General features: G+C 41.1%; 1 protein-coding gene across 3 annotated transcripts in view; it reads right to left on the bottom strand.

Moving 5' to 3' along the window:
* Window positions 1-26,516, bottom strand: part of SLC8A1 (solute carrier family 8 (sodium/calcium exchanger), member 1) — a 293,942-nt gene that overhangs the window by 32,170 nt on the left and 235,256 nt on the right. For all 3 annotated transcript variants that reach the window (XM_012727671.1, XM_012727672.1, XM_012727673.1), the window contains 2 exons: window positions 17,111-17,241; window positions 13,195-13,294 (listed from right to left, as the gene is read on the bottom strand). In XM_012727671.1, coding sequence (XP_012583125.1) covers window positions 13,195-13,294; window positions 17,111-17,241 — 231 coding nt within the window. The remainder of the gene's footprint in view (window positions 1-13,194; window positions 13,295-17,110; window positions 17,242-26,516) is intronic.

Raw genomic sequence — 26,516 nt, 5'->3', positions numbered from 1 at the left:
TAAAAAACCCTTGAGCTTAAAGTACTGGAAGGGTTTTAGAATCTTGTCAAGGCCAACTCTCTGTTTAACAAGAACATTCTTTTAAAGGTCTCTCTGACAAATGGTCAACACTGCTACACCTGACGGTCTCAGCTGTTAAGAGTTCATGATCTGGGCCCTCCCTGGTGGCGCAGCGGGGTAAAGCACTGCACTAAGAAGCTTAAGCCACTTCCGCATGAGTTCGGTCCCTGCCCCGGAGGAGATCCACATGGCGTGGCAGACCTCTCCTGACCCGCCCGCTGCTCCCCTCAGCAGTGTACTTCATTGATCTGCCTGTTCTGCTCCCCACTCTGTCTCTGGTGAATCCTCTCATCCTCCGCATCTCTGGCCTGTACCCCAGTTCTGTATGAATAAATAAATAAATCTTAATAAAAAAAAAGAGTTCATGATCTCACAAAGTTGTAGAGGCTCTGACTGCGAGATTCCACGTTTTTGTCCAGGTCCCATCCTTCAACCCATATGGAGCAAGTGCAGTTTCACTCCACTTGACATCCTATAGCCATTTGAACAGGCTCCTACTCTCTCTCACCCAAGATCATCGGTCAGGCCAGTCACTCTCCTCTGAGAACTCTCTGGCTAGCGAGGTCCTTTATCTTCATAATAGGGTGTATGGAGAGAAACGCAATTCTGAGAGGCACTTGGAGTAATTATACTGGGAAAGTTCTTTCTCCTTCCTCATTCTGGGTATGCTTTCATTGCTGAACACATATGTTTGGTAGCCTCATCACACACTGTCACACATGGAGGTTTCTTACACAAATAAATCAACAGTGACAATTCACTGTCTTAATGTCATCTCTAGGTAGTCTTCCCACACGAGTGTACATGATTTTCTGGAGTAAAACTAAGATCTTTCATCAATCCAAGACTCTTGGAGAAAAGTGGTTACTTACTGTCTTTTTAGCCCACGCAAAACTTTGTCATTAGGTAACCTATACCTTGATATTATACATCTAAGAACTTTCCTCTTGAAGCCTACTTTAAAATGTGTTTGGCCGTGAAAAATCTGCTTTGGTGTGGGTAGTTGTCTTTGGGGAGTCTGTAAGCCCTAACGTGGGTCTCTAGTTCTGCTGTCCTAGCCTCACGCTACCAAAAGCCTGCCAGCCGCCTGGTGATACATTGAGAGGTTCTTCACCATGTAGTGGAGCCTGAATTAATGAGGAGCCTCAATACCTAGAGCTCACTGTTTCTGGGCTCCTACCTGGACAGTGATAGGTAGTTTAATCCTAGAGACTTGTCTTTACCTTTCATTCTGTTTCCCTGGATAAAAGCACTGAATATCAACACCACTACATGAAATAGGAGTCCAAGATATTCTATGTTTACAATGTGGACTGCTGCCTTGTTCTTAGATGGAGAGGACATCTCTGTAGGTCCTTTCAATCTTTACTTCCAAATCAGAGACAGTGATGGGTAACTCTGGCCCATGGGACCAGGATCAGTTTCAGTCCATACTTGGGGGTTTAGGGACAGGTAACCTTTGGCAATATTGGAAGGGACATGAGAAGGCAATACACTCTCAGGGAAGAACTTTCAGCCCTATCTGGAACAAATGAGTCTATGGGTGAAATTTCCCACAAAGAACAGAATGCTTCCCAGCTTAGATCATTACGGAATTGGTAAAGATGGTTAATATAGCTCAAGAAAATCTAATTTAAAGGAAATATTTCTCAGCAAATAAAGCCAGTGCAATAACAGATCCTGTGAGGGGTTATAGCTCCATGCAAATTAGACAACTAGCAAAGCAGAACAGTTTAAACATGACTGCTTAGCCTCTCTTCTAAGAATTCTTTTATATGGACTTAGTGTTCCTAGATGATTAGAGGTTGTATAATTGGTTGTGTTTTTGCCCTGTAATCTGTTTTTGCAAAATAACTCCACGTCATGCTAATAATCTTGAAATCTCTATATTTGTTATTGATTGTAAGATTAACAGAAGTATAGAAACCTGTAGTAGAAATACCTTCTCTGCACACTTGAGCACCTAAGAAAATATGCCTTCAACAGTAGCACTGGTGCTGAGCTAGTGTGGACACCTCTAGCATGGATGATTTCATTAGGGTGGGCAGTGTGCAGGCACATGAGCTCTAACTGGCTCGCGGCCTCTGATAACACTCTGTAAATATCAGCAGCTGTGTCTGCATTAGCCTCTTAAGTGTGGGTAGCCAAACCTTGGAGGAACTGTTTGGGCAGCAACAGCCCAGTCGTTTTCCAATAAACAAATCAATATTATGTTCTAGGAAAATGTTGAAATTCAAATACAAAGGAGATATGTACAAAGACTGCCCACATGCAGAAAGACTTTGTTCTTTCAAGATGCTTCTGTGATTAAGTTGTGAATTCAGATTCACTTCCTGAGGACTGACCTTTTGCGCGTCGGCTAAACACATATCTTCCACTTAATCTTCATCATCATGGCAACCTGCTAAAATAGTCTTATTTTCTCCATTTTAAAAGTGAAACTAATGCTCAGGGAGTTTAAGTGATTTGAGATTTAAAAATCTTACTACTTTATTGTGATTACATGACCCACTGTTTCTAAGGGAAAAAAATCTCTGTAATTTGTCCATCAAAGATCCATTTGGATAAAATCTAAGCTCATTTGGCATTGCTTTCTGAAAAGTAAAATTGGGAAATAACTATGCTCCTTAAAATAACACTCTGCATATAATATCGTAATAAAATAGTGATACTCTTTCAGAGACTAATGGTTCTATTCTTTGTCTTCTTCCTAAAGTCTGGTTTTCTTAGAAACTTTAGGAAAATCCTTGCAAGTAGTTTATATTGGCCCCAATAGAAAATGAGATTCTCTTCACTTTGGAGGTAAACATCTTTGTGTGTGCAGTAAATAAGCAGGGCGTCAGCCCTTTGGCACAGAGCTCCTCTCCACCACGGCTGCTTTCCTGGCTTTAGGATCAAAGGATCTTTGCTCTGCTCACGTTCTGATCTTTGATTGGACTGTGAGTTGATTTGCCAGCAGACTGGTACTAAGTTCAGTATCTGAGATTCTAATCATGGCCTCCACTTGCACAACACAAAGTGATTGCAATTATTCAGCACCGCCATCCCCCACATCTGCTAGCCTGTTTCCTTTTCTCTGGTATGACTTTCAATGAGATCCCAGTAAACTGAGTTCACTGTCAACAAAGAGACTTCCATAATTCACACGTTCATGGGCACCTCATGGATTCTCTGTAGTGACTCTCTATATCTAACTTTGTCTTTGATGCTTTTGGAAAGGTAAGTGACATTTTTAAGAGAAGCTCTTTGTTTACGTGTAATGAAGTTCAGTTTCCATTCATGGATTAGCTCATTCGTGGAGTTCAGAGGGAGCATCTCCATGGTCTTACTACTTGTGATGACTTTTTTTTAAGAGTGTAGGATGGCTGAGGTGGATATTGATAATCAAGTTTGTCTGTCACCACTTTTTAATTTCTCATAAGTTATGATCCTGCATTGAGCTGTTGTGGTATTTTTCTTCAATATAAACCACTGAAAAAATATCTCATTCCCTCTCATTAATAAGTCATTTGTATTCATTATTTGGTTAAGGCATCGTGCCAATCCTATTAAGTTTATAGGTCTGAATTCTAAAAATATTTCAGGTGACTATGCTGTAACACAAGCCTAGACTAACCTGCATCGACATCTCCTATAAATCTTCAAAGGGAATGGATTAGTTTCCTCAGTGAGTATTTATTAATCATTTATGTGCTCTAGGCCCTGGAAAGACAGACAGAGAAGACCCCATAGGACTTCATTTCCAGCAGTAAGAGAATTTCAGACAGTCATATGAGCTATAAAGTCAAAGAAGTTAGGGAACAAAATAGTGACTGGGTGCGGGGAAATCCTTCTGAGGAGAGACCTGTGAACAGAGACCTGATGGTGAGAATTTACAGTGTGAGGAAAGCCGTCCCTGCAGGGAATTGCCTTGTACACAAACTCAGCAGCAAGAGAAAGTGTGAAGAATAGAAATAAGCCTACAGAGTATCAACTGTGGGCGGCGCAGGCTGGACAAGGTGGGGAGAGTACTGACTTCTCAGTCAGGACCAGTGGCCAGGTGTGAGGTGCAGCTTCTGTTTCTCTGTCTCCTGAAAGGGGCCATGCACACCTACTGCATAGGCAGATTTGCGTGAGCACAGAGACGCTGTTCACTGAGAGCCAGCGTCGCCATGCACTTCCTATGATCACGTCATCAGTGAGGGCCAGAGTTCTTTAGGTGACACGGGGCCAGGAACAGGATAAGGGCAGATGCTTTGCTTCACAAAGGCCAACTCCAAGAAGAAAATGTGAGCAGAGCTGCACGCTGTACTGAGAACCTGGGGCTCTACAATAGTTTCAATGTGCTGCTTGGTAAAACACTCTCCCTCTCCGCTCGCCATTTCCTGTTTATCAAAGGAAAGAGTAGTTGGAATAACTAATCAGCATCAACTTTTCAGGTTCACAACAGGATCCTGGCCTGAGATTGTCTACCAGGACACAAGACAGCGCCCACTCTGAACTGCTGACAAGCCAGGAGAGGCACGGGTTGGGGTGGGGTATGTGTGTTAACCCTGTTGGTTCAGGAAACTGACTTTTGATGGTAGGTGTCACATGGCAAGGTCTTTATCAAGAAGGTGGCTGTGAACAGAAAAATTAATGCTGCGTGTCACTTTTATGAAACTCCTCTGTGTGTGTGTGCGCGCGCGGCGGTGGGGGGTAGGTTGTGTTTTCTCCTCCTTTGACCTCTTTTTGGATTATGCTGAAATGTTTTCCCCCACTGAAAGTAGTGTTCAAAGGCTCCTGCCTGGGGATGAAAAGATCCCCCCCCCCCATGCCTTGTGCATTGATTTGTAAGCAACAACTAAAACTGTATTCACATCGCAGCAGCTGATGCCAACAAAAGAACTACTGGATCCAGTGATGGCGCATTGTTTGCAAAGCTGAGCTGCTGCCTCTCCAGACAAAAGCCGCATTAGAGACGTGACTTCAGGCTCACAAGTGAGAGCGCTGAATCATTCTGGAGCCCTTCAACACAGCGTTTTCCTCAAGATTTTGTAATAAGCAATTTATGAGAAAAACAGCCCAACCAGCCAATATTCTTTTCAGACATATCAGCTAAAAGAACATCCAGGGGCCAGAAAATAATTGCTTGTTTCTCCTGCCTCTTCGACACCATCCCCTGTGGAGATGACCTCCCTCACTCCAACGCTCGGCTTGAATCTACCTGATTCAACATTTTGACAAATTAAAGTTGATATGTATTCTAGATTTGTTTGCCTACCTATCAATATGGCCCTGGAATATCTTCCATAAATAATTTTCTCTCTGGAACTTACTGTCATCCTCTTTCTTACTCATGTTCCTTGATTTTCCTTTCTCCATTTGGATCATTATCAGCTAAATAACAGTAAACATTCACTAAGAAAAGTGATAGAAAGTGCCAGCTTAATTATAGATTTGCACATTTAGTTTGCACATGCAAAATAGTATTTTATGTGTAAAAATACAGACATATGTGTACTTGCATGTCCTACTCCTATACATTTACTTTTGTGAACTATACATGTCTGAAAATCTTTTATAATGTGGTCATGCTGAGTAGTGTATATATCCATTTACATAGTTTTGTTTCTGAATCTGACATGGTGGTATGAAAGAGTAAAACAGGCTTTCAGTTCATTTACTTGTAGACTGGAAAACATTGATTCATATATAAGTGCATTTATACTTTACTCAAGAATAATCATTGCCAAACACTGTGAAATAATGGTAGACAGGATATATATATATATATATATATATATATATATATATATATATACACATATATACATATATATATATATATATATATATATATATATATATATATATACACATATATATATGTATATACACATACATATATACATGTATATATGTATATATACATGTATGTGTATGTATGTATGTATGTATGTATGTATGTATATACTGTTGTTTCAAAAAAGGAATTTTGATTTATATTAGTTCTATTTCTCAGAGGATTTTAGCAGATCTGTACCTATTAGTAAGGTATAAGGCATTTCAAGATAAAATAGGACAAAAATATCTGAATTAAGCAGAAATAAATGATGCTATTAGAAATGAGTTGTGTGAGCTTTGAATACTTGGGAAAATAATAATTGACTAAACTTTAAATGATTGAAGAAAATAGGAAAGCACTGAATTATATAGCTAAGATTTTCTCATTACAGAGGTGATAAACATTAATTTGCTGGAAAACAAAACATCTCTAAGCTAAAGGAGGATTTCTTTAAATATAGTGAGTGATGTAAATGATAACTCTAAGGAAAATAACTCTAAGGAAAGATAAAATAATACTTTTCAATTACATTCTAAAGGTAAAAATTAAATTATATTTAAATCATAATACATGAGAGTAGTTTTCAAGGGGCCCTGATAATATGTTAAAGAAGCTTTCCTTCCTGGTATGTAATTCAACGTGAGGGAGAGCAGCTACTGAATTTATCTAATGTGACCATTAGACAGTGTATCTTAGGTATTAGATGTCTTAAATTAGCTTTGGCCAAGTCAGTGTAATTACCCAATTTATCTAACATGTACTCTGAGGCAGATATTCTATCTTGATTAAAGTCAGAGGCATGAATTTCAAATATCAGTACTGTGGAAAGCAAGTTGACATTTATGACTGAAAATTAAGGGTCCTTTAGAGAACCATTTTGTATTTTTGTGTTCCAAACACATCTATTCCAATCCCCCAATTTTTCAGGTGAGGTTAATGCTATATAGCTTGTGAAGAGCTCTTCGATCATTTGTGTGCAAGCCTCCAAAGAAGTCAAAATTTCAACAAGTAATTTTTGCATTAAATGACTTATCATTCTTGTTATACGCATGCCCTACAACAAATATGTGAAATTTAGCTATGTACTGGAAAAAGGAAAAAGCTAAGTTGGATGACAGCTGCATTTCTCACATCTCCCATTAGAGCTTAAAATAACCAATATTCCTATTAGTTCAAGATGCCAGTGACTCCACACACGCAAAACACATGTGAGTAACTAATAACACCACAAGGGAATACCAGAAGCTTGGAAATAAGGATGGACATTGCCTTCATTTTGTTTCAGAAGACCTGACTTAATTTCTAGCAGCAGATATAAATACAATCCAAGATCACAAAAATATTTTGGAAGTTCTAGTCTCTCTGAGTTTCTCATAATTGGGTTAAAGTGAGGCCTTGGAGAGAATATAAACTTGCTCACTTTGTATGACTAACATTCTTTTTGATGCTTCTGCAGTGATCCCCAAATATGTAACTGAGAGTAACTAACCAAATGTAACTATAGTAAAAGGCTTATCACCTCATCCCCTTCATCTTGCATTAACTAATCTGAAAAGGAGCTGCTTGAGCCTGAATTACAGTTGTAGGAGAGACATCTAGGGTCACACTAAAAGCTTACAAAGACAGACTCACAAAGATGGGATTTCATACTCTAGTTTGCCACTTAGCAGTTGTGTGACCTTAACTATATAAGTTACAAATCCACTCTGGGCCTCTGAGTTCTCAACGGTAAACTGCTTAAATGGGATTTTCATGTGACCCAGGGTTAACACATTCAGTAATGAGAGCATCAACTTGGTAAAGATGTTCAATAATAGAAGAGATATGAGAAAGGTTCTTGCTTAGACCAGATTACTGGCAATCCCTTGAAACTCATTGGAGGTACCATTGTTAGTATTTATTATTTAGGACTTACAGATTGGATCAAACTTTAGGTTGACAGTATTTTCAAGTGAATTATTATCCAGGGGCACCATTGAGTTGACAGCTTTTCTATTAAATAATTCAATTTAATTGAGAGCATTCATGACTCTGTACAGTGTGAACAGCTGAGGATGGAGCTTGCCCTGAACTGACCTGGTCTCCATGTTTCCCTGGCAGGCTCAGGAGCCCTGCGCTCCAGTCTGTTAGCTGCAGGAGGGTTTCTGAGGGGATCTACTGTGAGTGAGGTGAGCATGGACAGACCAGCTACAACCACCCATCTGGCCTCTTGTTCAAGGTCTGCCCTTCTACCGAGAGGATTCCATGGCATTTCTGAGCTCCAGTTAAGGAGCAGGAAGAAAATGAGGCACTTTGAATCATAATCTCAGTTTGTTTGCAGCTTCAGTTTGAAGAAAATCTTCTCACCTCTCTCCTTTTGGGAGACTAGAAGGTGCCTGTCAGTTGTCATTGTGCCGAAAGTTTAACGTAGGCAAGCCGGTTGGGCAGTGGGCTGTGCATCCCTATTGCTGATGCCCTGGGGAACCTGGCACAGCTCTCAGTTTGTAGTGCTGGGTAGGATCTTAAGAGTTCACCCACACAGCTCTCAAATTCAGATAGTTAAGTTAAGTACTTGGCCAAGCTTTTTTTCTTTGCACTTTTGAGGTGTCCTTCATTATGTAAGTACAAAGCAATACTTCATCAAATGCGTACCTAGGATCTATGTAAAAGTGAAAATTTTCACAGAAATCCTTAGTGCTGGATACTTGAAACGATCAAATAAAAAAGGAGAGCAGTGGTCCTCCCTGGTGGTGCAGCTGGTTAAAGCACAGCACTGAGAAGCTAAAGCCACTTCAGCATGAGTTCTATTCCCTGCCCACTCCGGAGGTGACCACATGGCGGGCAGACCCGCCCGTTGCTCCCCTCAGCAGTGTACTTCAAAAATCTGCCTGTTCTGCTCCCCACTCTGTCTCTGATGAAGCCTCTCACCACCCCCATACCTCTGGCCTGTACCCCGTTCTGTATGGATAAATAAATAAATCTTTAAAAAAAAAAAAAAAAAAGGAGGGCAGTGGTTGAATTTTTTTAAAGCAAGTCAGCAAGTCACAGGTTATTAGATAAGAGAAGTCTCCGTATTCAAGTAGGAAGTTTAGCACCTTCCCTAAAGAACTACAAATGAGGCTTTCAGGGAATTAAAAATACAAAAGGAAAAAAAACCTTTCAGGTTTCTGAAACTGAATTATTCATGTCCCACAAGGTGCATGTCCTGTGTGATTTGTGTCTCTCTATGTGTTCACATGTATGTCTCTGTGCTTGTGTGTGTTTGTGCAAACCCATGCCTACATGTGTGTATGTGTGGGTGTGTATTCAGGCCAAGGCAATGCAAGGGGACCCACTCTTCACCCTGGGGGACACTGGCTGATTGGTAGCTGGCACTCAGTGCCAGTTTTGCTTCTTAAGCAAATTACATTGCTTTTCTGAAGCTCAGTTATCTCTGCAGTGGCACATATACTAACATGAAACCGGTGTTGATCGTCACTTAGCCACTTTAGTAATTAAGCTGATCAATGCATTTTATACAAAATGTGGATATATTTTATTGTGAAATCTTCAAGATGATTTGTCCCCAAACAACCAATTATGATATCCAAATATATAGCCAGGCCTTGTAAAAAACATGTATTGCTTGGATTTAGCTTGACAACTACTCCATCTACATTTGACATAGGTGATAACTGAGATTTTGAGATGAAGTGACCAGAGGCTTGTGGAGATCTGAGACACAATTCAAAATCCGACTCCACAGCCAAACTGGCCATAGCTCTCCCTTTTACATTGCTGTGGTCAAGGACTGGTGTGAACAAAAGTGTGTAAGTGATGGACTTGACATTGGTATCCCGGTTCTCATTATCCAACCAATGTTTGCCCTCTTCTCTGACACATGTTTCTGTTTTGTACCCTGGCCAGTACACAATTTCTTAAAGTAAATCCTCCATTTGCCCCAGAAGAGATACTATGGGGAATGAGGCACGGGAGGGGGGGGGCATTCGAACTGGACATGCAGAGAACGTTGGCTTCATTTAGGGGCGCCTCTTCTGGCACATCTGAAAAGCAGTGATAGTGTCGGGCTTCCCTTGGAAGTTTCTGATGGCCACTTAACAGCTGCATGTTACTGCTCCTGATATTCTACCCAGGAAGCAATAGAAGGAGAACTTCTGGGAACTGATTGTTTAATCCCTACCTAATCTCTAGAATCTCATAAATCCTTTAACCCTTCAAACATTGAACTTAAATGTTTTGTTTACAGAAACATTATGGTCCTAGGGACCAAAGTATTGAGCTATGAGATAAATGATTAGAAAGCAGGAAAAAGACTGCCAGGGGATTACCTCAAAACTAACTTAAATATAATCACTGAGAAAAAGAAGCAAAATTATAGTTACAAAGTCATTATTTTTGTTTAGAAAGATATATAGATTCAATTTTGCACAGAGAATTACAAAGGAAAAAAATCTCAGCAGGCCTATTTGAAGGCAGTTTAATATTTTTAATAAGCTAGATCTTTCTGATTCTCAACTAGTTAGCCATAAAATCTTACAATCCAATGTAAGTCTGTTTTCAATAAATGCCACCTTACAAATTTCATTGTCCATTTAGCACCCTAAGAATACTACACTTAAATTTAATCATAATGACAAATATTGAGCTTTCTAACTGTCCTTCATGTGACTTAGTGCCTATAAAATATAGGCTTGGTTTTCTAACATTTTGTCTCAAAATTGTAAATAAGGCCAATTTACCCAGCAGCCTGCAAATTTCCGAGCAATTTTCTCTTATTTCCAAGCAGCCATTCAGAAACACAAAACATAATAGATCTCATGACAAATAAGAACACCAGAGGATTTGAGTTTCATTCATTTACAGTTCTCTGATGGGTGGGGGCAGCTGTTGGCACCACAGCAAGCCCTGGAACCAGGGCACCAGGTGTGACAAACTGGTGTCACTCAATGAGACAACTTCCCTCCCTTTGAACTTGCTCAGAAGGACATAACATAGCACACTCGATTACTGTTCGGTAGATTAGGGCTTTAAGCTGTGTGCAGAGGCCTTATGGCCTGGCTGAGACTCAATTCTTCCTGTTTAAGGGAAGGATGGTCATAACACCTACCTCCTGAGGTTCTGAGTGGAATTAATTCAGCATAGTTTAGATAATTATTGGCAAACCAAAACCTGCCTATTTAAGGAAGAATTAGCCTTATCTACCTAGGTGCATAGCTTTAGCCCCATTCACAGTACAATCTCTTTGTTGAAAGCTACCCTTGTTCATTGCAGTGGGCTGGTCTTAAAATGTTTGTCCCTGAGTGTTACAAAAATGAACAAATGAAACAACATAAAATCACTCCACTGCTAGAAAAGCAAATTTTGCATGGCTGTGCTTTCTGATGGAATCTTCTAGACAATTGTCCACGGCAGCCCTACACATACTTTTCTTCCCTCTGTAACTTTGTTGTTCCCCATGGTAAGCTTACTATCATATACACATACAGCTTATTCGACTTGTTGATTTACTTGATTGTCTCTTCCCACAGAATATAAGCTCCAATAAGACAGGCGTATTTGTTTCATGCACTATGGTAGCCCTTGATCCAACAACAGTGTTGGCATGTGCCAAAGTGAAGGAATGATGTTCAGTACGTGCCTAGAATACAAAATGCTCATGCGTTCACAGCCAAAAGAAACTTGAAGACTATTAGGAATGGTTCATTAAGGCTTATGTTATTTTTAATGTTTCAATTTGATATGTCAAAGCCCATAAGCCAATTTGGTTACGCTTAATGTTTACTACTATTAGGTCTTGTTAACAGCTTCCTATCAAGCCATCTTTGTCCTTTCAATTTTTTCTCTAGGAAGAGGAACATAGCTCATGTCTCAGATACTGTTCCTAGATTTATCGAAACATACAGCCCCAGTGAGCAAGTGCTACAGACTGAATATTCATGCTCTGGCTTCCAACCCTTACCTTTCAGTGAGATATTTCAAGGTGTGGCCTTTGGAAGATGATGGGAAATGATCAGAGTCCTCATGATTGTTAGTGCCATTAAAAAGAAACCTTGGGGAGGTCTCTTGTCCCTTTCGCCGTGGAGTGGACTCTCACTAGACACCAAATGCATATTGACCTTGGGCTTTCTACCCTCTAGAATTGTGAAAATGAATATCTATTCTTTATAAGCTACTCCATTTCAGGTATATTGTTATAGCAGCCCAAATGGACAATGTCAAGGAATTTCTTCTGCTCCGTTAGGAATTATGTGTAAATTCCAAATCGACTCTTCTGAGCAATTACCCACCACTTAATGCTCATAAAATCCTATTGTATACTCAATTGCAAGAAACCAAAGTGTGATTATAAACAGCACTAATAATAAACAGGCACTTTTTTTTTTTTTTTTAAACCACCCTCTGTTCCCACAGCACTTGCGAGATCTGTCAAATTATTCTGTGGCAGATTGGAAAGAGGGGGTTGTGCTAGAAGTCATGGCCCAACTGCTAGTGACGCTGTTTCCATATTTTACAGTTTGGGAATCACTAGTTAGGAAACTCTAGCTTTGTTCATTAGCTTCAACAGTAGACATAAGCCAACGGTGATCTTTAAAGAGAAGAGAGACACCATAGAGGGAGCAGGAGAATGGGAGAAACACTTCCATGAGTGTCGCTTTCAAGGATCTCTGAGAGGGACTCACCTCTATTTCTATGAAGAGTACAAAGATGAGAGTATAAAGAGATGTGGACGAGGCTGGGCAATGCAGGAAAGGGCCATTTCTTGCTATATTTAATTCCCCCAGAAACTGCGGCTATTAAAACATTTCATTTTGTATGGTTTTCCTAAATAAAGCTCTGCACTTTGCTCAGACAGGAAGAAACAGAATGTGATTCTATTTCCACTTCTAGAGCCACACAGACACTTATTTGCTAGACATTGTTGAAGTGAGTGTAAAGTGATGCAGATGGCAGTGTTGAGGTATCTTGATATCCTTTTCCACCTATGATTTTGTCGTTTCCTTCCTGACCAGGGCTTGGCCCTTCTGTCTAGCTGTAAGGGAATGTTCCAGATAAAATCTCATGATTGGCAATCAGGGATTTAGAGACAAAAAATTCTTTAAATTTATCTTGTCTATTTCCAGAGTGAAAAATGCAGCATCCATAAAAAAGAATGTCATATTTGAAGACATTTGCTTCATCGACAACATCTGATTCTCCAAAATGTGCATGAAGGCTAAAAATACATTTATTTATCTATTGATTTTTCTCATGGGAGTTTTCTGGTGTTGTGATAATAGACCTAGTGGCTACGGCAGGAAACACACTCCTGGGTGGCTGTTTTGTTTAATGTGAGAAAGATACTCACTCACCTGCGCTGACGGTGATCGCTTCAATAAACTGTTCTCGCCAGCTGTTCGTCCCAACCACAAGGGCTAGGTTTGTCTTCTTAATAAGTTTGTCCACAGTACTCTAGAAAGGTTGAAAAGAAAAAGATAATAACTGCTGGGTTGGGTAAGGCTTGGTGAAATCTAAGACCTCGCTGATTTTGAAAGCCCAGAGTTATATAAAGGGTAGCAGATGTTAGGCTTAGAACAACAGTACTGACATCAAACACTGTTATGATTATGCAAACAAGCATAGTCTTTACTTGGAAACATGCTGAAATGGAAACTTCTTTGTAGAAATACAAGCCTCCTTCACTGCCCAATGGCCAATGAAGAGTGGCCTTCGTGTTCAGCATAGTAGATGTTGCCAAAGCCTCTCCATTCCCCTTGAATGCTTCACGAACTTGCTTCTTTACTGGCTTCGTCTATAGTGTGCTGTCTGCAACCAAATTAATATATGCCCTGCTTGGCATTCTGTATCTGTGAAAAACTGGATGTGGCAGGTAGATGATGAAATGAAAACCATTATTATTGTATTTTTGTTTGTCAAGGAAATGCAACCAGACAGAAGAGCCTCAGGATTGCTGCTGCATGATCATCAATAAATGAAGTTTTCTTTGGATGCTGATTCTGTCAGCCCAGTGGCTGATAGAGAATTAACTCTCACTGGTGCAAACGAAAGACAAGATGCCAAGAGAAGATCAATTCACATGGCTCAGGGCATGTTGTAATTTACCTTGCACTGAATGTCCTCCTGCTTTGCTAGCCCTGAGTCTTGCTTTTCTTCAGACCTTTCTTAAACACTTGGTTTGGTACAATTAGCACTCTCTAGTTTTGTAAATGTCAGTTAATGTAACAACAGGAGCAGCCAAGCGCTGATGAGAAAGCTAAGTAAGCAGAAGCACCAAAGCACGACCACAGATCATAGCAACTACAGGGAGGAGGGTCGCTCCTAGGACATGAGGCTGCTCTCTCCAGAGGAACTATGGCAGTGACTAGTCTACCAAACATCCACACTTACTGTCAGGGCATCCTCGAATTCCCACTAATTGCAAAGAGGCAGAAAACACGTATTATTTGTCTTAAGTCAAAATCTGTATACACGTTTAATGCAGTGTACCTGAATTGACTTGGCTTGGGAGAGCAGGCGGGCATGTTAACAGCTAGCTAGGAGGAAGGAAAATGTGACCTGAGGAGCCTGTACACAAGGCCACAGTTAATTCAGAACCTCAAGAGTGTCAGTTCCCTAAAAGTCATTTGAACTGAGCTGAAACACTGAGGTGATAATGAACATGCAAGGCCCAAGCTGTAATTGGCCTTCTCTGCGATACAATGTCATCCTTGTCTGTTGAATACTGGATATTGCCTTGGGGCAGCGAGCTTTCAGCATTTGGCCTTGTGTGTAAAACTGGTGTCCCCGAGAACACTGTGACAGTTGCTGTGCTCGGCTACCTGAACTGGATGCGGGGATGAGCAGGTATGCTGGCTCTCTCCACGCAGCCACATTTTCTCAAGCAGCCTGAGTGTCGTGGTTGATATCAATGCAAAGTTCTACGTAGGATGTCACAAGAAATGACTTTGAACTTGCCTAACTGTAATGGAAGCTCTTTGTTCTGATGGCAATGATCCCTCATCTGGGAGAGTGGAACAGATAAGCCTCTCACAGTGAACACCAACCAAAGAACTAAGTTTCAAGGTAAAGTAAATTTAGTTTATTTTATATATGTAAAACCCAGGATAGTTGTAAACTTTAGGTCAAATTTTCCATGGAGACTACAGAGTAGATGGATAATCTGGGTTCTTCGACAACTTAATCTACACCTGTGTCTTCCCTTGACCTATGAGAAGAGGGGGCATGAGTCCAGAGGAATTTGAAGTTCAGATACCCTAACATGGACATTGTCATTTTCATTTCCTGGAGGTTTCCAAAATGCCAGTGATCAGCTCTTCACCATTTTAGACTTGTGATTGTGACAGCCTCCCCCTTAGCAGTGGGTGCTAGTCAAGTCCTCTCGTGTGTAAACAAGATCTCCGTGAGGAAAGTGGAGAGGGACACTGTGAGGTATCAATCGGATCTGGAGCACTAATGTAATTCTGAGAGGCTCTGAACAGCTTTAGAGGTACCTATGTTCTGTGAAAAGAGATAATATGATACCACACGGGATACCTGAGAGCTCTTCAGAAACATGCTTTCAAGGGGTGCCTTAGTGCTAACAGTTACTACATTGATGAACTCTGAGGAGATAAGAGAAAACATTCTATGAAAACTATAGTAGGGAGATCAGTAACTCTAACAAGGAGACAGCTGGGAGGGCTTCAAAGACTCACATTACTATAGTGATTACCAGTAGGAGTGTTGGACCCAAGAACTCTGTTCGCTACCAGGAACCCTGTGCCCTGCCTGACCCAACACAATGCTTCTATGGGGAGGTAACACAGTTACCCCTCTTAGTCAGGGGTGCATGGGACGGGGAGGTATGGGGTTTTCCCCTAAGAGGGAAGAATGCACAATTCCCCATGAGGGATGGGGAGCATGCTCTAGATATGCCAATATGTACTATCTCTGCCTCAGCAAATAGCTCTGCTTGTACATAAAAGGGAGTGCATGGGGAGCAGTGAGCTGGGTACCTCTGGTCAGACTAATCCTATGAAATGGATAATCTGAGATGTCTGGAACCACAGAGTACCCCTGCGTGCACCAGTCGTGTGTGTGCTCCCAGCCACGCTCCAGATTAAACAATGGTGATTTGATGCTAGAATATGCCTAAACGTCTCTGAGCCCAGGGCTCACTTGGGCTCAGTCTTTCTCTGGGAATAAGTGGAAGAACTGGTTATCAGATTCACTGTCACCTAAAGGGAAAGTTTAACTGCAGTTTTATCTTTAACAAATTCCACTTAATTGCCAAGAGATTTTTCTTTCCACCTGTCTCCTATCGCCACCTTAATTTGTGAATGGAATTAAAAGAAACAATTAATGGGCTCAACTAAAGGAAAAGAGGTCATGGCTATGAGAAGTCCAGATAAAAGACTGAGGCTTCTCACTGGCTGTGGCCTGACTCTCTCTTTTGGGGAGAATCTCATCCTGGCTTTTCAAACAGGAGCTGATTCTGCTTTTGAAAAATAAAAGGCTCTGGGCTTGTAGTTCTGGAAAGCCAGAGAAAGGACACTCCCTTTGTTACCTCACTGCAGAACTAAGATGTGGCTCCACTGGGGGCTTCAAACTAGTCTATGTGGGAGGTGGGCTTGGGGCAGAGGGAGCCACCGAGGCTGAGCAGGAAGTTTCCCTTCCAAGTCCTCTGCTTGCCCGACGACCCATGTGTTTCACTTCTGAAAAACAACTTTCCTCATCTAGAGAACTGTGAATCCAATTTTTTTCAGCTCAATTACAAACTCTCTCGTTAGAATCACAATCTCCTCAGTATGTTGACAGTGTTAAAATGTGCCCGGATCTGAAGAGGAGAAATGAGAGCTTGTCAGTGGCAGTTATGTAGGAAGAGCTGACCAGCCCCTTCCCAAACAAAAGCCTTTTAATTTTCAGCAGTGTGACTATTTTATTCTACGAGATTTATTAGCTTTTTAAAATAGAACTTGTTTTTTTTTTCCCACAGATAGTTTCTCAGAATCTACTCTGGCTTATTCTTTGCTTTCCCTATCCCCTCAAAATCCATGGGGCAACTCTCACCCCATGCTGAGATGATGCTGTTTGGTTCACAGGAAATCTTGGTTCCCATACTAGCTCTCTAATTCCAGTCCTGCTCTGAAGGACTCTCAGTAAATGAGTCAGTTCCTGAAATTACATCTCTCGCCCTTTCCAGATGGATCTGACAGCATGAGCCAACACCGTGAACAGTCACGGGTCCGTGGGCGTGGCCTCTGCAGTGGCCATTGCTGGTCAGCATACCTTGAACTCATAAGATTCTTCAATGATCACTTCCAGCTTGGTGTGTTCTCCCAGAATAGGACGCCCCATTTCTGCGATGCGCCTTTCTTCTTCTTCTTTGCTGGTCAGTGGCTGCTTGTCATCACATTCTTCTATAAAAGGGAAGGGTGAGAAAGTGAGCCCTAAACGCGAAGTTATCTGGAAATCTCTGGATCGTGCTACGAGGAAGCCAAAAAGGAAGGAAACCCCAATGACAGAAGTCCCTTGGTGAGAACATAGATATAAGACTGGAGGGAGGATTGGACAGACACTGGGGGTGTCAGGTAGCACATCCCTGTGACAGCAAGTGATTAGGGAGTTCCACAACCTAAGCATTTGTCCAACTGGAGATCGGAAGTCAATTATAGGGGCACATCACCGGAAACATGCTGCCTGCACATTGTCTTTATCGAGAGAACCACCCAGCTACACCTCAGACACTGGCTCAGCTGCCTATTTGTACACATTCCTTCTGTACAATGAAAAGTGTGAGGGTGACCTAAGGGACAGGAATCTGGCTTCCCCTTCTCTACTTTCTAGAGGCAAAAAGAGAACGCCCGCAGGCCAGAGGTGGTACAGAAATTCTTAGTTTCTTCCTTGCCAAAGTCCCTTGGGCTCCAATGCTTCCTCTTTTGGGGGCAGAGCTGAGATATGTTAGGAAGACCTTGACCATGTTAATCCCACAGTAAACAGAGAAGGCCCTTGGGGAATGCACACGACTCACCACGTGAATGTGATTACTTCCAGAACCAAGGAGCTTACACTCCAGGAGAGGCTAGTGGGTGCTGAGAAAATGTTAATGGACTTGAGAGCTCATTAATGAGGGGAAGCTCACAGCTGGCTCCTCTCTGCAAGAAGGTCACTAGGATAAATCCTAGACTGAAAAGGCCACGCACATGTGAAAGACAAATATTGTCTCTCTAATCATTCAGGCCCCTTCAGCCTTCAGGCACAGGATGCTGGAACAAGACAGCCCACTTTCCTTTCGGGTCAAAGTGAATGAACATTACCTCCAAAAGGTAGCCTGCGGTATACAAACACCTCAACCCTAATGCCCTGGCTGCTAGAACCTTCCTGGGAAACTGTCTGCAGCAGGAGCCTTTTGACTGAGGAGACACCAGGAAATGAGACTTTCAGCTTAGACTTCTTGCTTTTTGCATTAGGCAGTTTACAAGAGTCACACTCCAACCCCTCCAAAGACACAGTGTCCCTCCGCTGAGGGACGTGGCGGTGGTGGCACCTTCTGATGCTGTAGCAAGTGTTGGAGAGAACTGATTCCTGGGCCAGATCACCATGAGGGCAGGGAGCAGAGCTAAGGGGCTCAGCTAGCACTTTTTTTTATATTAAGTGTCAACACCCACTGAAAGTAAATGCAGAGTGTAGTATACCAATCAATTGCTTAGCATGTTTTCTATAGTGTCTTCCTAAGAGGATTTTTCAGAATCTTTTTTCCTTTCTACCATAGTTACAGGACAAAAAAAAAAAAATTAGATGAAGGATAAAAATGAATGATTTTGACTTGGCCAGCAATGCTGAATGTTAGCAGATCGTTGCAAAATGGGAATAACCAATTGTTAGACTTGGGAAGTAATGACTGAGGGTTCTGACTGAGATCCCCAAGATTTGCCCTAGTCAAAGGGGTTGGCCAAGGCATGTGAATTCCAGTTTACCCAGTTCTCAAGTCAATTGTATTTTTATTTACATTGCTTTCTGAACTTCAGGCTAAGACAATGTTATTGGTAATTTTCATGATAGCAGGTTATATTAGTATCTTTGTTCAAAACCTTGGCTGAACATGGATGTTTCAGAGATGCCTTTTTTTTTTTTTTAATATTTATTTATTAGGATACAGGCCAGAGGTGCAGGGGCAGTGAGAGGATTCACCACAGACAGAGTGAGGAGCAGAACAGGCAGGTCAATGAAGTACACTTCTAAAAGGAGCAGCGTGCAGGTCAGGAGAGGACTGTTGTGCCATGTGGGTCACCTCCGGGGCTGGGGATTGAACTTGCACTGAAGGAGCTGTGCCCAGCTTGCAGTGCTGTGCTCTAACCCATTGTCTGTCTTTTTCTGAAGAATATTACAAGTTGGATTTTTATTTGCATTGCAAAGTCATTGGGGGGGATTTATTTTGGCTCATTTTTCTTTTAAATGATAAATTTTTAATAGGATTCAAGGAAGTTTTGGTTCAAAAAAACAGAAATTACAAAAGAAGGGTGATGGGGTAGCACTGTTTAATGTCTCATTTCACAGAATGAAATGATTTGGAACATGGTATTAAATCAATGGAATGGGAGTAAATGAAATTGAATCACAGTCTGTGAAAAGTTATTTCCCTTCAGTCACCCTTCAGTTCTCTGACCAAGAAGAAAGGCTTGGTTTTGTGCTGTTTTGTTGTATAACTTGTTCTACCAGTTTAAGAAAAATTTTACATTGTTTTAGAAATAGTTCTCAGCCGTAGACTAACATTATCTAGGTAGAACTGAGTAACATATTTTCCCATTCTGAAATGTTTTTATCTTATTTACTATTTAGAATGTATGATACTAATCTTGCATTTGTGTTAGTGGCAAAGTTTTCTTAAAAAAGCAAATCTGGGGTCCTCCCTCGTGGCACAGCAGTTTAGAGCATAGTACTCAAAGGCTGACGCCACTTCTGCATGAGTTCGATCCCTGCCTGCCCAGGAGGTGATCCACATGGCGGGCAGACCTCTCCTGACCCGCCCGCTGCTCCCCTCAGCAGTGTACTTCGTCGATCTCCCTGTTCTGCTTCCCACTGTGTCTCTGGTGAAGCCTCACACTGCCCCTGCACCTCTAGCCTATACGCCAGTGCTGTATGCACAAATAAATAAATAAATAAATAAATAAATAAGCAAATCTGGTGATTTAAAGGCATGAGTAAAAGCAATTTCAAAAAGTTGACTTGAAATAAGTAATAGTATCATTCATATGCAATCAAAGTAAATATTGTAAAGGAAGCAAGAGGGAGACTAAAATTTAGGAAACATGGTTGGTCTTAATAGAACTCATGAACCCAAAGAAAAACAAGGAACTTTGTTTCCATCACTTCTTATATTTTTGTGCCAAATTTGACTTGAACTTAACATCATACATTTATCTCATTGTTCATCCATCTGGAAAAACTTTCCTATTTTTATTTAGCTAACTGTTTTTTAATTTTCAAAATCCTACCTCTTTGTGCATGACATATCCCTCAACTCATTATTTTAGAATAATATGCTAACACTGAATTAACCCCTTAATATACATTATTCTTCTAGAACTTGGACATTTCTAATGAGCTATTTTTTTTTCCAGAAATTACCTTTGCATGGAAATATCCAGCACACCTACTTACTGAGATAGAACAGTCTCTCTGCTTTTGAGTTGTCCTTACATCCTCCCAGCCTATGACCACATATGGAATAGAATAGATGCTCAATAAATATGTCGTGTGACTCTCCGACTCACTTTTAGAAAAAAAAAACAAAACTCTTATTCGCTCTATGAATAAATAGATCATTTATTCATTTAGCAAATGTCATTACACTCCTACAATATGTCAGCACAGATGAAGCACTCCCCCTCCTCCAAGTTTTCCAGGAACTCATGGTCTAGTGGGAAGCAGGGAATATAGGTGGGGCGGTTTCCTCCTTATGGGTCCAGGAACCGGGCATCGGGAGAAGTTTGCTTGGTCTAAGGCAGTGAGTGAAGGCTGCAGGAGAGAGAGATAATCTGAAATCATCCTTTAAGCATGTAGAGAGGCTTGCTAAGGGAAGAGAGAAGCAGGAATTCAATGATATAGAAGGGTAAGGACTATTATCACTTAATATATGTCATAAATATGTAAGAGATAATCATTCTTATATGTAACTGAGGGGAGGCAGTTGGCTACATCCTATTGTTGCTGTATGATATTGCTATATAATGAATATGTATGGTCTTAAGACTACATATATATATATATATATGTGTGTGTGTGTGTATATATATATATATATATATATATATATATATATTTACTTTTTAAATGTGCCATATATTACTGAGGAGTTGATAATAATTATATAAATCCCAGTCTGAACCAACCAAACTTAAATATCAAATGCTTAACTAACACCACTATTAAAGTCAGTATTGACAAGACAAAGCAATCCCGCAATGTGGTTGTCAGTAGGAAGCCTCCCTTCACCTAAGTAATTGATTTTTCAAATGACAAGTAACAAAAGCAAACAGTTAGGGACCTCAGATTGGAGGACAGCAGAACTATAAAAGCTCTGCCGTTAGTGCTTTTGCTCAGGCTTCATTTAAAGCAGCATTATTGTAAGAAAGGAGGAGCTGAGAGCAGGGTCCCCTTACAACCTGCGTGGCCCAGCTCACCAGGCAGACACGCACCTGAGGAACAACTGCTGATATCCTCTATCATCTTCATAATTACTAATCTTAACAAATGGCACAGGACTTGGAAAGGGGTACGTGGTCAGCGGTGGCACAATCTCTTCAAGGTTATTTCGGACCTTTACTCAGCAATGTGCTGACAAATCAGAAAGCAGAGACCTACTGACAATTTTCAGTACCTGCTGTCTAATCTGCTCAGAGACTGTGGAGACTGGTCTTTTATTTTTATGTGGAATATTCTGGAACAACACTTTAGTCGTGGCTGTGTCTCATGAAGAAAGACACGGATGGGTGTGGCTTTGGCTGAAGAGAAATGCTCCGTGCCCTCACAAAGCTCAGTGCCAGGATGATGCCCGGCCTCCAGACCGCCAGTGTCTCTGGGACAGTCATATGCTTCCTGCTGAAGAAATTCCATAGATATACAGATATTTCATCTGTGTATGCATGGCTAACATGTTGCCAGAAGGCAGGAAAGGCAGGCTCTGGGAAGAAATACAACTTGCTCTTAAAGAAACTTCACTATATTGGGCCCTCGGTGGCGCAACGGGTTCAAGCACAGCACTAAGAAGCCACTTCGCCATGAGTTCGATCCCCGCCTGACCCGGAGGTGATCCACATGGCGTGGCAGACCTCTCCTGACCCGCCCGCTGCTCCCCTCAGCAGTGGACTTTGTCAGTTGGCCTGTTCTGCTCCCCACTCTGTCTCTGGTGAATCTTCTTACCACCCCTACAACTCTGGGTTATACCCCAGTTCTGTATGCATAAATAAATCTTTAAAAAAATAAGAAACTTCACTATAATTGGGATGAAAGACCCATGTTTGAGAACAAGATTTGCTAGAAATTGGACTAGAGTGAAACTTGAGAGGGCTCCATCTTCCATGCAGATACTCCCATTCCTCCTCACTCCTGCTGTCCTGCCCTGGAGTGGTTGCGTTTGTTGCTGCTCATACCCCCAGCTGCTAAGAGGTCACTACCATTAATTAATCATGTTTTAGAGACAACAGGGATTCAATTGTGTTACTTTAATGTTTAAAGACCTAAAGAAGCACTTGAAGGTGGTTAGCTTCAAGTTAATTAAACGAGGCTTCAAGGGCGACGATGAGATGAGTACCTGCAATGGTGATTACAGTAGAGGGAATTGGATGTTCTCTAGCATGAACCTTCCTGAAGACCGGTTGGCCTAGCAAAAGGACAGGTGGAAAATCAACAGAATGGACTGCACTGTTTTGCTAGCACAGCTTTGTGGAGTTAGTAAGAGAACATCAAACCCAGACACACACATACAGAGAAGGTTAGTTCAGTGACTGAATGGACCTACGCTGTTCCTATGTAGGCCACAGAAGTCACCAGGCCACTGCTGGCGAGGACTCTACTGGCCAAAGCAGATTATGTGAATGAACTGCATTCCCCAGTGGGGTGCACAGCCAGCTCCCTGAGGTGCCCCAAATGGGACATTCATCTCCTTTAGTTTCTGTTTCCTGAATGCAGCACAAAATAGCAGATGGCACTTGCCATGACAACAAGCAGCTTGGTTTGGCTGACAGGATGCTCACCTTGCCCCGAGGCGGCCATTCCCATTTGCCCACTACCATCCCAATAGTACCTGTCTATCTAAGTCATAGATGTGCTTAAGGGGCAAGTGATGTCATTGTGGGGCATGGGATTACTGTTTCCTGGGTGTCTGACTGGGAGAATGCTATACACAGTGCCAGGTTAGGTGAGGGAAAGCTGTGAAAATAGTGTTTGGGGTGCCTTGGCCTAGAAGGTCCACTGAACTCCTACCTTAATTGACTGTGGGTCCCCTTGTTGTTCCTTCTGATGAGAACTTCCTAGAACAGACCTGGGCATCATGAGACTTGGAAGTTTGTGCCAATGACGCCGAGTTCATGTCAACTAAACCTGGGTGAGACACTTCTCTTTGCTAAGACTCAGTTTACTCGATTGTAAAATGAATGTGACCTTCAAAGGGATTTGTTCCTCTAACCTGCGTACCTATGTGATTGAAGTGTCCTCAACTCTTTGAACTGTCATAGCTTGGCTTCCTTAGAAGTCATGTGCCTCACTGAGACAATCACACGGGGAGCACAATATGTTCGGGAGAGTGACTTTAAAAGAGGCATATTGACTGCTCTATAATTAGGGAACTCTACAGTGCCTGTTTTGGGACTCAAACATGCTTCTCTCTTCTCCAAGCCAAGTTACTAAATTCTATTAAAAATATTCTAATTTGGGAGCATTTGGGTTGTTTCCATATCTTGGCCATTTTAAGTAGTAACTGCAACCCACATAGGGGTGCAGGTTTCCATGCAAATTGGTGTTTGTTATGTCCCTTGGGTAGATTCTTAGGAGTGGAATCACTGGGTCATATGGTAGATCCATTTTAGTGTTCTGAGGAGCCTTCATATAGCTTTCCACAGTGGCGGGCAACAAGCAGTATAAGAGGGTTCCTTTCTACCGACATCCTCACCAGCATTTGTTTCCTTTTTTTTTTTTAAATGGGCCATCCTCACAGGTGTGAGGTGGTATCTCACTGTGATGTGGATTTGCATTTCCCTGATAAACAGTGATGGGAAGCATTTTCTCATAATTGGACACCTCCTCCTTAAAATATTCAAATTGATGTGCTCTAGTTTTTCCTTTTTGGGGTCCTCCTCATTTTTCATTTGAATGTAATTCATATGAGACATAGCTGGGTTTTGGCTTGAAAAAAGGTTAAGCTGCAGGTAGCAATGACGAGATTGGGAACGTGGAAGTAAAGCAGTGACTGTGGTTGGACCAGGCATCACGTTGCCTTGGTGTCGAGTACATCTGAAGAGGTGTGACTCTATAACTCCGTATCACATACAGTGTTGTAAACCAATGTTACTACAATTAAAATAAAAGTCAGGTTCTGAATCCTGAATGGGTGACTCTTTTAACCTTCATATCCTCTCCTATAAGTAAGAACAATAAAATCTTGCTCCATAAGTTTGAAGATTAAATGATATAATAAAAAATGTTTTACAAACTCTAAAGAGCTATAATGTTTAATGTATCATTATGTTTTGCACCTAGAAGATCAAGGGGAATGAGATCACAGAGTCCTTCAATGAGGTAAGGTCTAGGAGCCACAGGTACAGAAGTGAAATTTCCAAAAGCACCTCCAATATTTAATGTCGATCTTTGAAATATAGGTATTGGGCTGTGGACCATGTAATTTTTTTGATTTAGAATATAACCTGTTTCAAATTTAGATTCTCACTCTCAGCTGCATAAGACTACATAAAAAATGCAGGCAAAGTCCAAGGGCTAAATTAATTTTTTCCTTCCCCTGCCTCTCAAAGCCTTAAATTCAAAGTTTCAACTTGATGTCAAAGAAAACGCTTTGGTACTTAGATCGCTGTTCATGGGTTGATATAAGTTTACAGCTTTTTCCAGGGCTGTCAAGAAAGGACTGTCCCCAGGTATCCTGGTCTGATTCAGGAGAAGACAGGAGTTGGCCAATGTAGAAATTCCCAGGAGGAATATTCTCTTTTTCTAATTGCATCAATTTTCAGTTTTTCTGAAGAGACAATAGAGGTCTATTTCCAATTAAAATATCAGTGGTAAGAAAGAACTTAATCAAGTACATAAACTCTTAGAAACCTTTCAAGGAAACAAGTCTGTATGAGTTGCATATGTATCCAAGGCAGGAAATGTAGGGCTTTGCTGGGCATTACTGAAAAGATTCTGTAGAACTTGATAGGAATAAGTGCTGAGAAAGGAAAACTAGGACCTTATTATCTAGAAACTAACAGGGAGGCTATTGCAAATAGAGTAATGTTAGTTTCTAAAAATAAGATCTTATCCGTTCAATGAAAAAGAAAATAGGAAGATATCTCAACACATCAATGCATGTTCACCAGGCAGTCCATAACCAAAGATTTTGAGTTCAGATCTCATTCTCAGACTGCGTAGGGCTGAAAAAGTGAGGCACTTTCAGCACTGCAGAGTCAAGGAGATCTGGCCTGGGAAAGCTCTGACGATTCAGATACTTTCGACCAGGACTTGGGCTGTTTTTATCTCTTTTAATTCTGTGTCTCTGAGAGTCTATGAATCATTCTGTCATTAGATGCTGTGTCTAGAGAGCAGCAGAGAGCTGTAGTCCAAGAGACATAGCCTATATTCAGAATGTTTCACTTTGGATGGACATGTCGGAACCACCTAAATATGAGTTTATACTAACAGTAGCTAAAGTTAACCTCACAACTCACCATGGCATTTTCAAAATTAGAATTGTTGGATGGAAATATCTCCTTTCGAATACTTTTGTTCAGCTATTTGATTTTCGGGGGGGGGGGGAATTAGACTGTTGGTATATGTACTATATCTTGGAAAATGCCAAGGCCACGAGGATGGAGGTGTGAAACATCTTCAACTTGTACCTTCTGAATAATCAGAGTGATGTTTGATATTTTTCTACTTCTCTAAATATGCTAGATGACTTTAGTAAGCTAAGAAAATATGAGCTTCAAGACAAGGATGCTGTAAAGGAATGACTTCTTTCAGTATACAAAAACAAAAACAAAAAACCAAAAACAGCTGTCGATTGTGTAACAGTCAGCACAGGCTGGGAACCATGCTGAATTTAAGACATTTAAGCCTTTTTGATTGTTATTTAGAGTTTTTAATTTAACACATTGTAATATTTGCAAGTGGCAGAAAAATTACTAACCACCTTATTAATAATTCTAAAGCCTAAATCCCCATAGAGGGACTCAACTGGGTGGTGAGGGGAAAAAGGGGCTGTCTGTCTTCCCAAGAGGGCATTATCTATTCTTAGGATCCAGCACTTAGGCCAAGGAGAAGTCTTATATATCAGCTTTAGTCCCCTTGAGGCCAGCCATTGTATGCTATTTATTCTGGCCCATTGTATATTATTTACTCTGTATACTATTTACTAGTTGGAAACACTGCACATTATTGGTGCTTTGTGAATATTAAACATTTATCATGTCACCATGTGAACAATTAC

The sequence above is a fragment of the Condylura cristata genome, unplaced genomic scaffold (assembly GCF_000260355.1).
Source record: "Condylura cristata isolate star-nosed mole 26May11 unplaced genomic scaffold, ConCri1.0 scaffold00020, whole genome shotgun sequence".
Classification (NCBI taxonomy): Eukaryota; Metazoa; Chordata; class Mammalia; order Eulipotyphla; family Talpidae; genus Condylura; species Condylura cristata.
The sequence above is the reverse complement of the archived record's forward strand: the minus strand, read 5'-3'. Positions and strand labels throughout refer to the sequence as shown.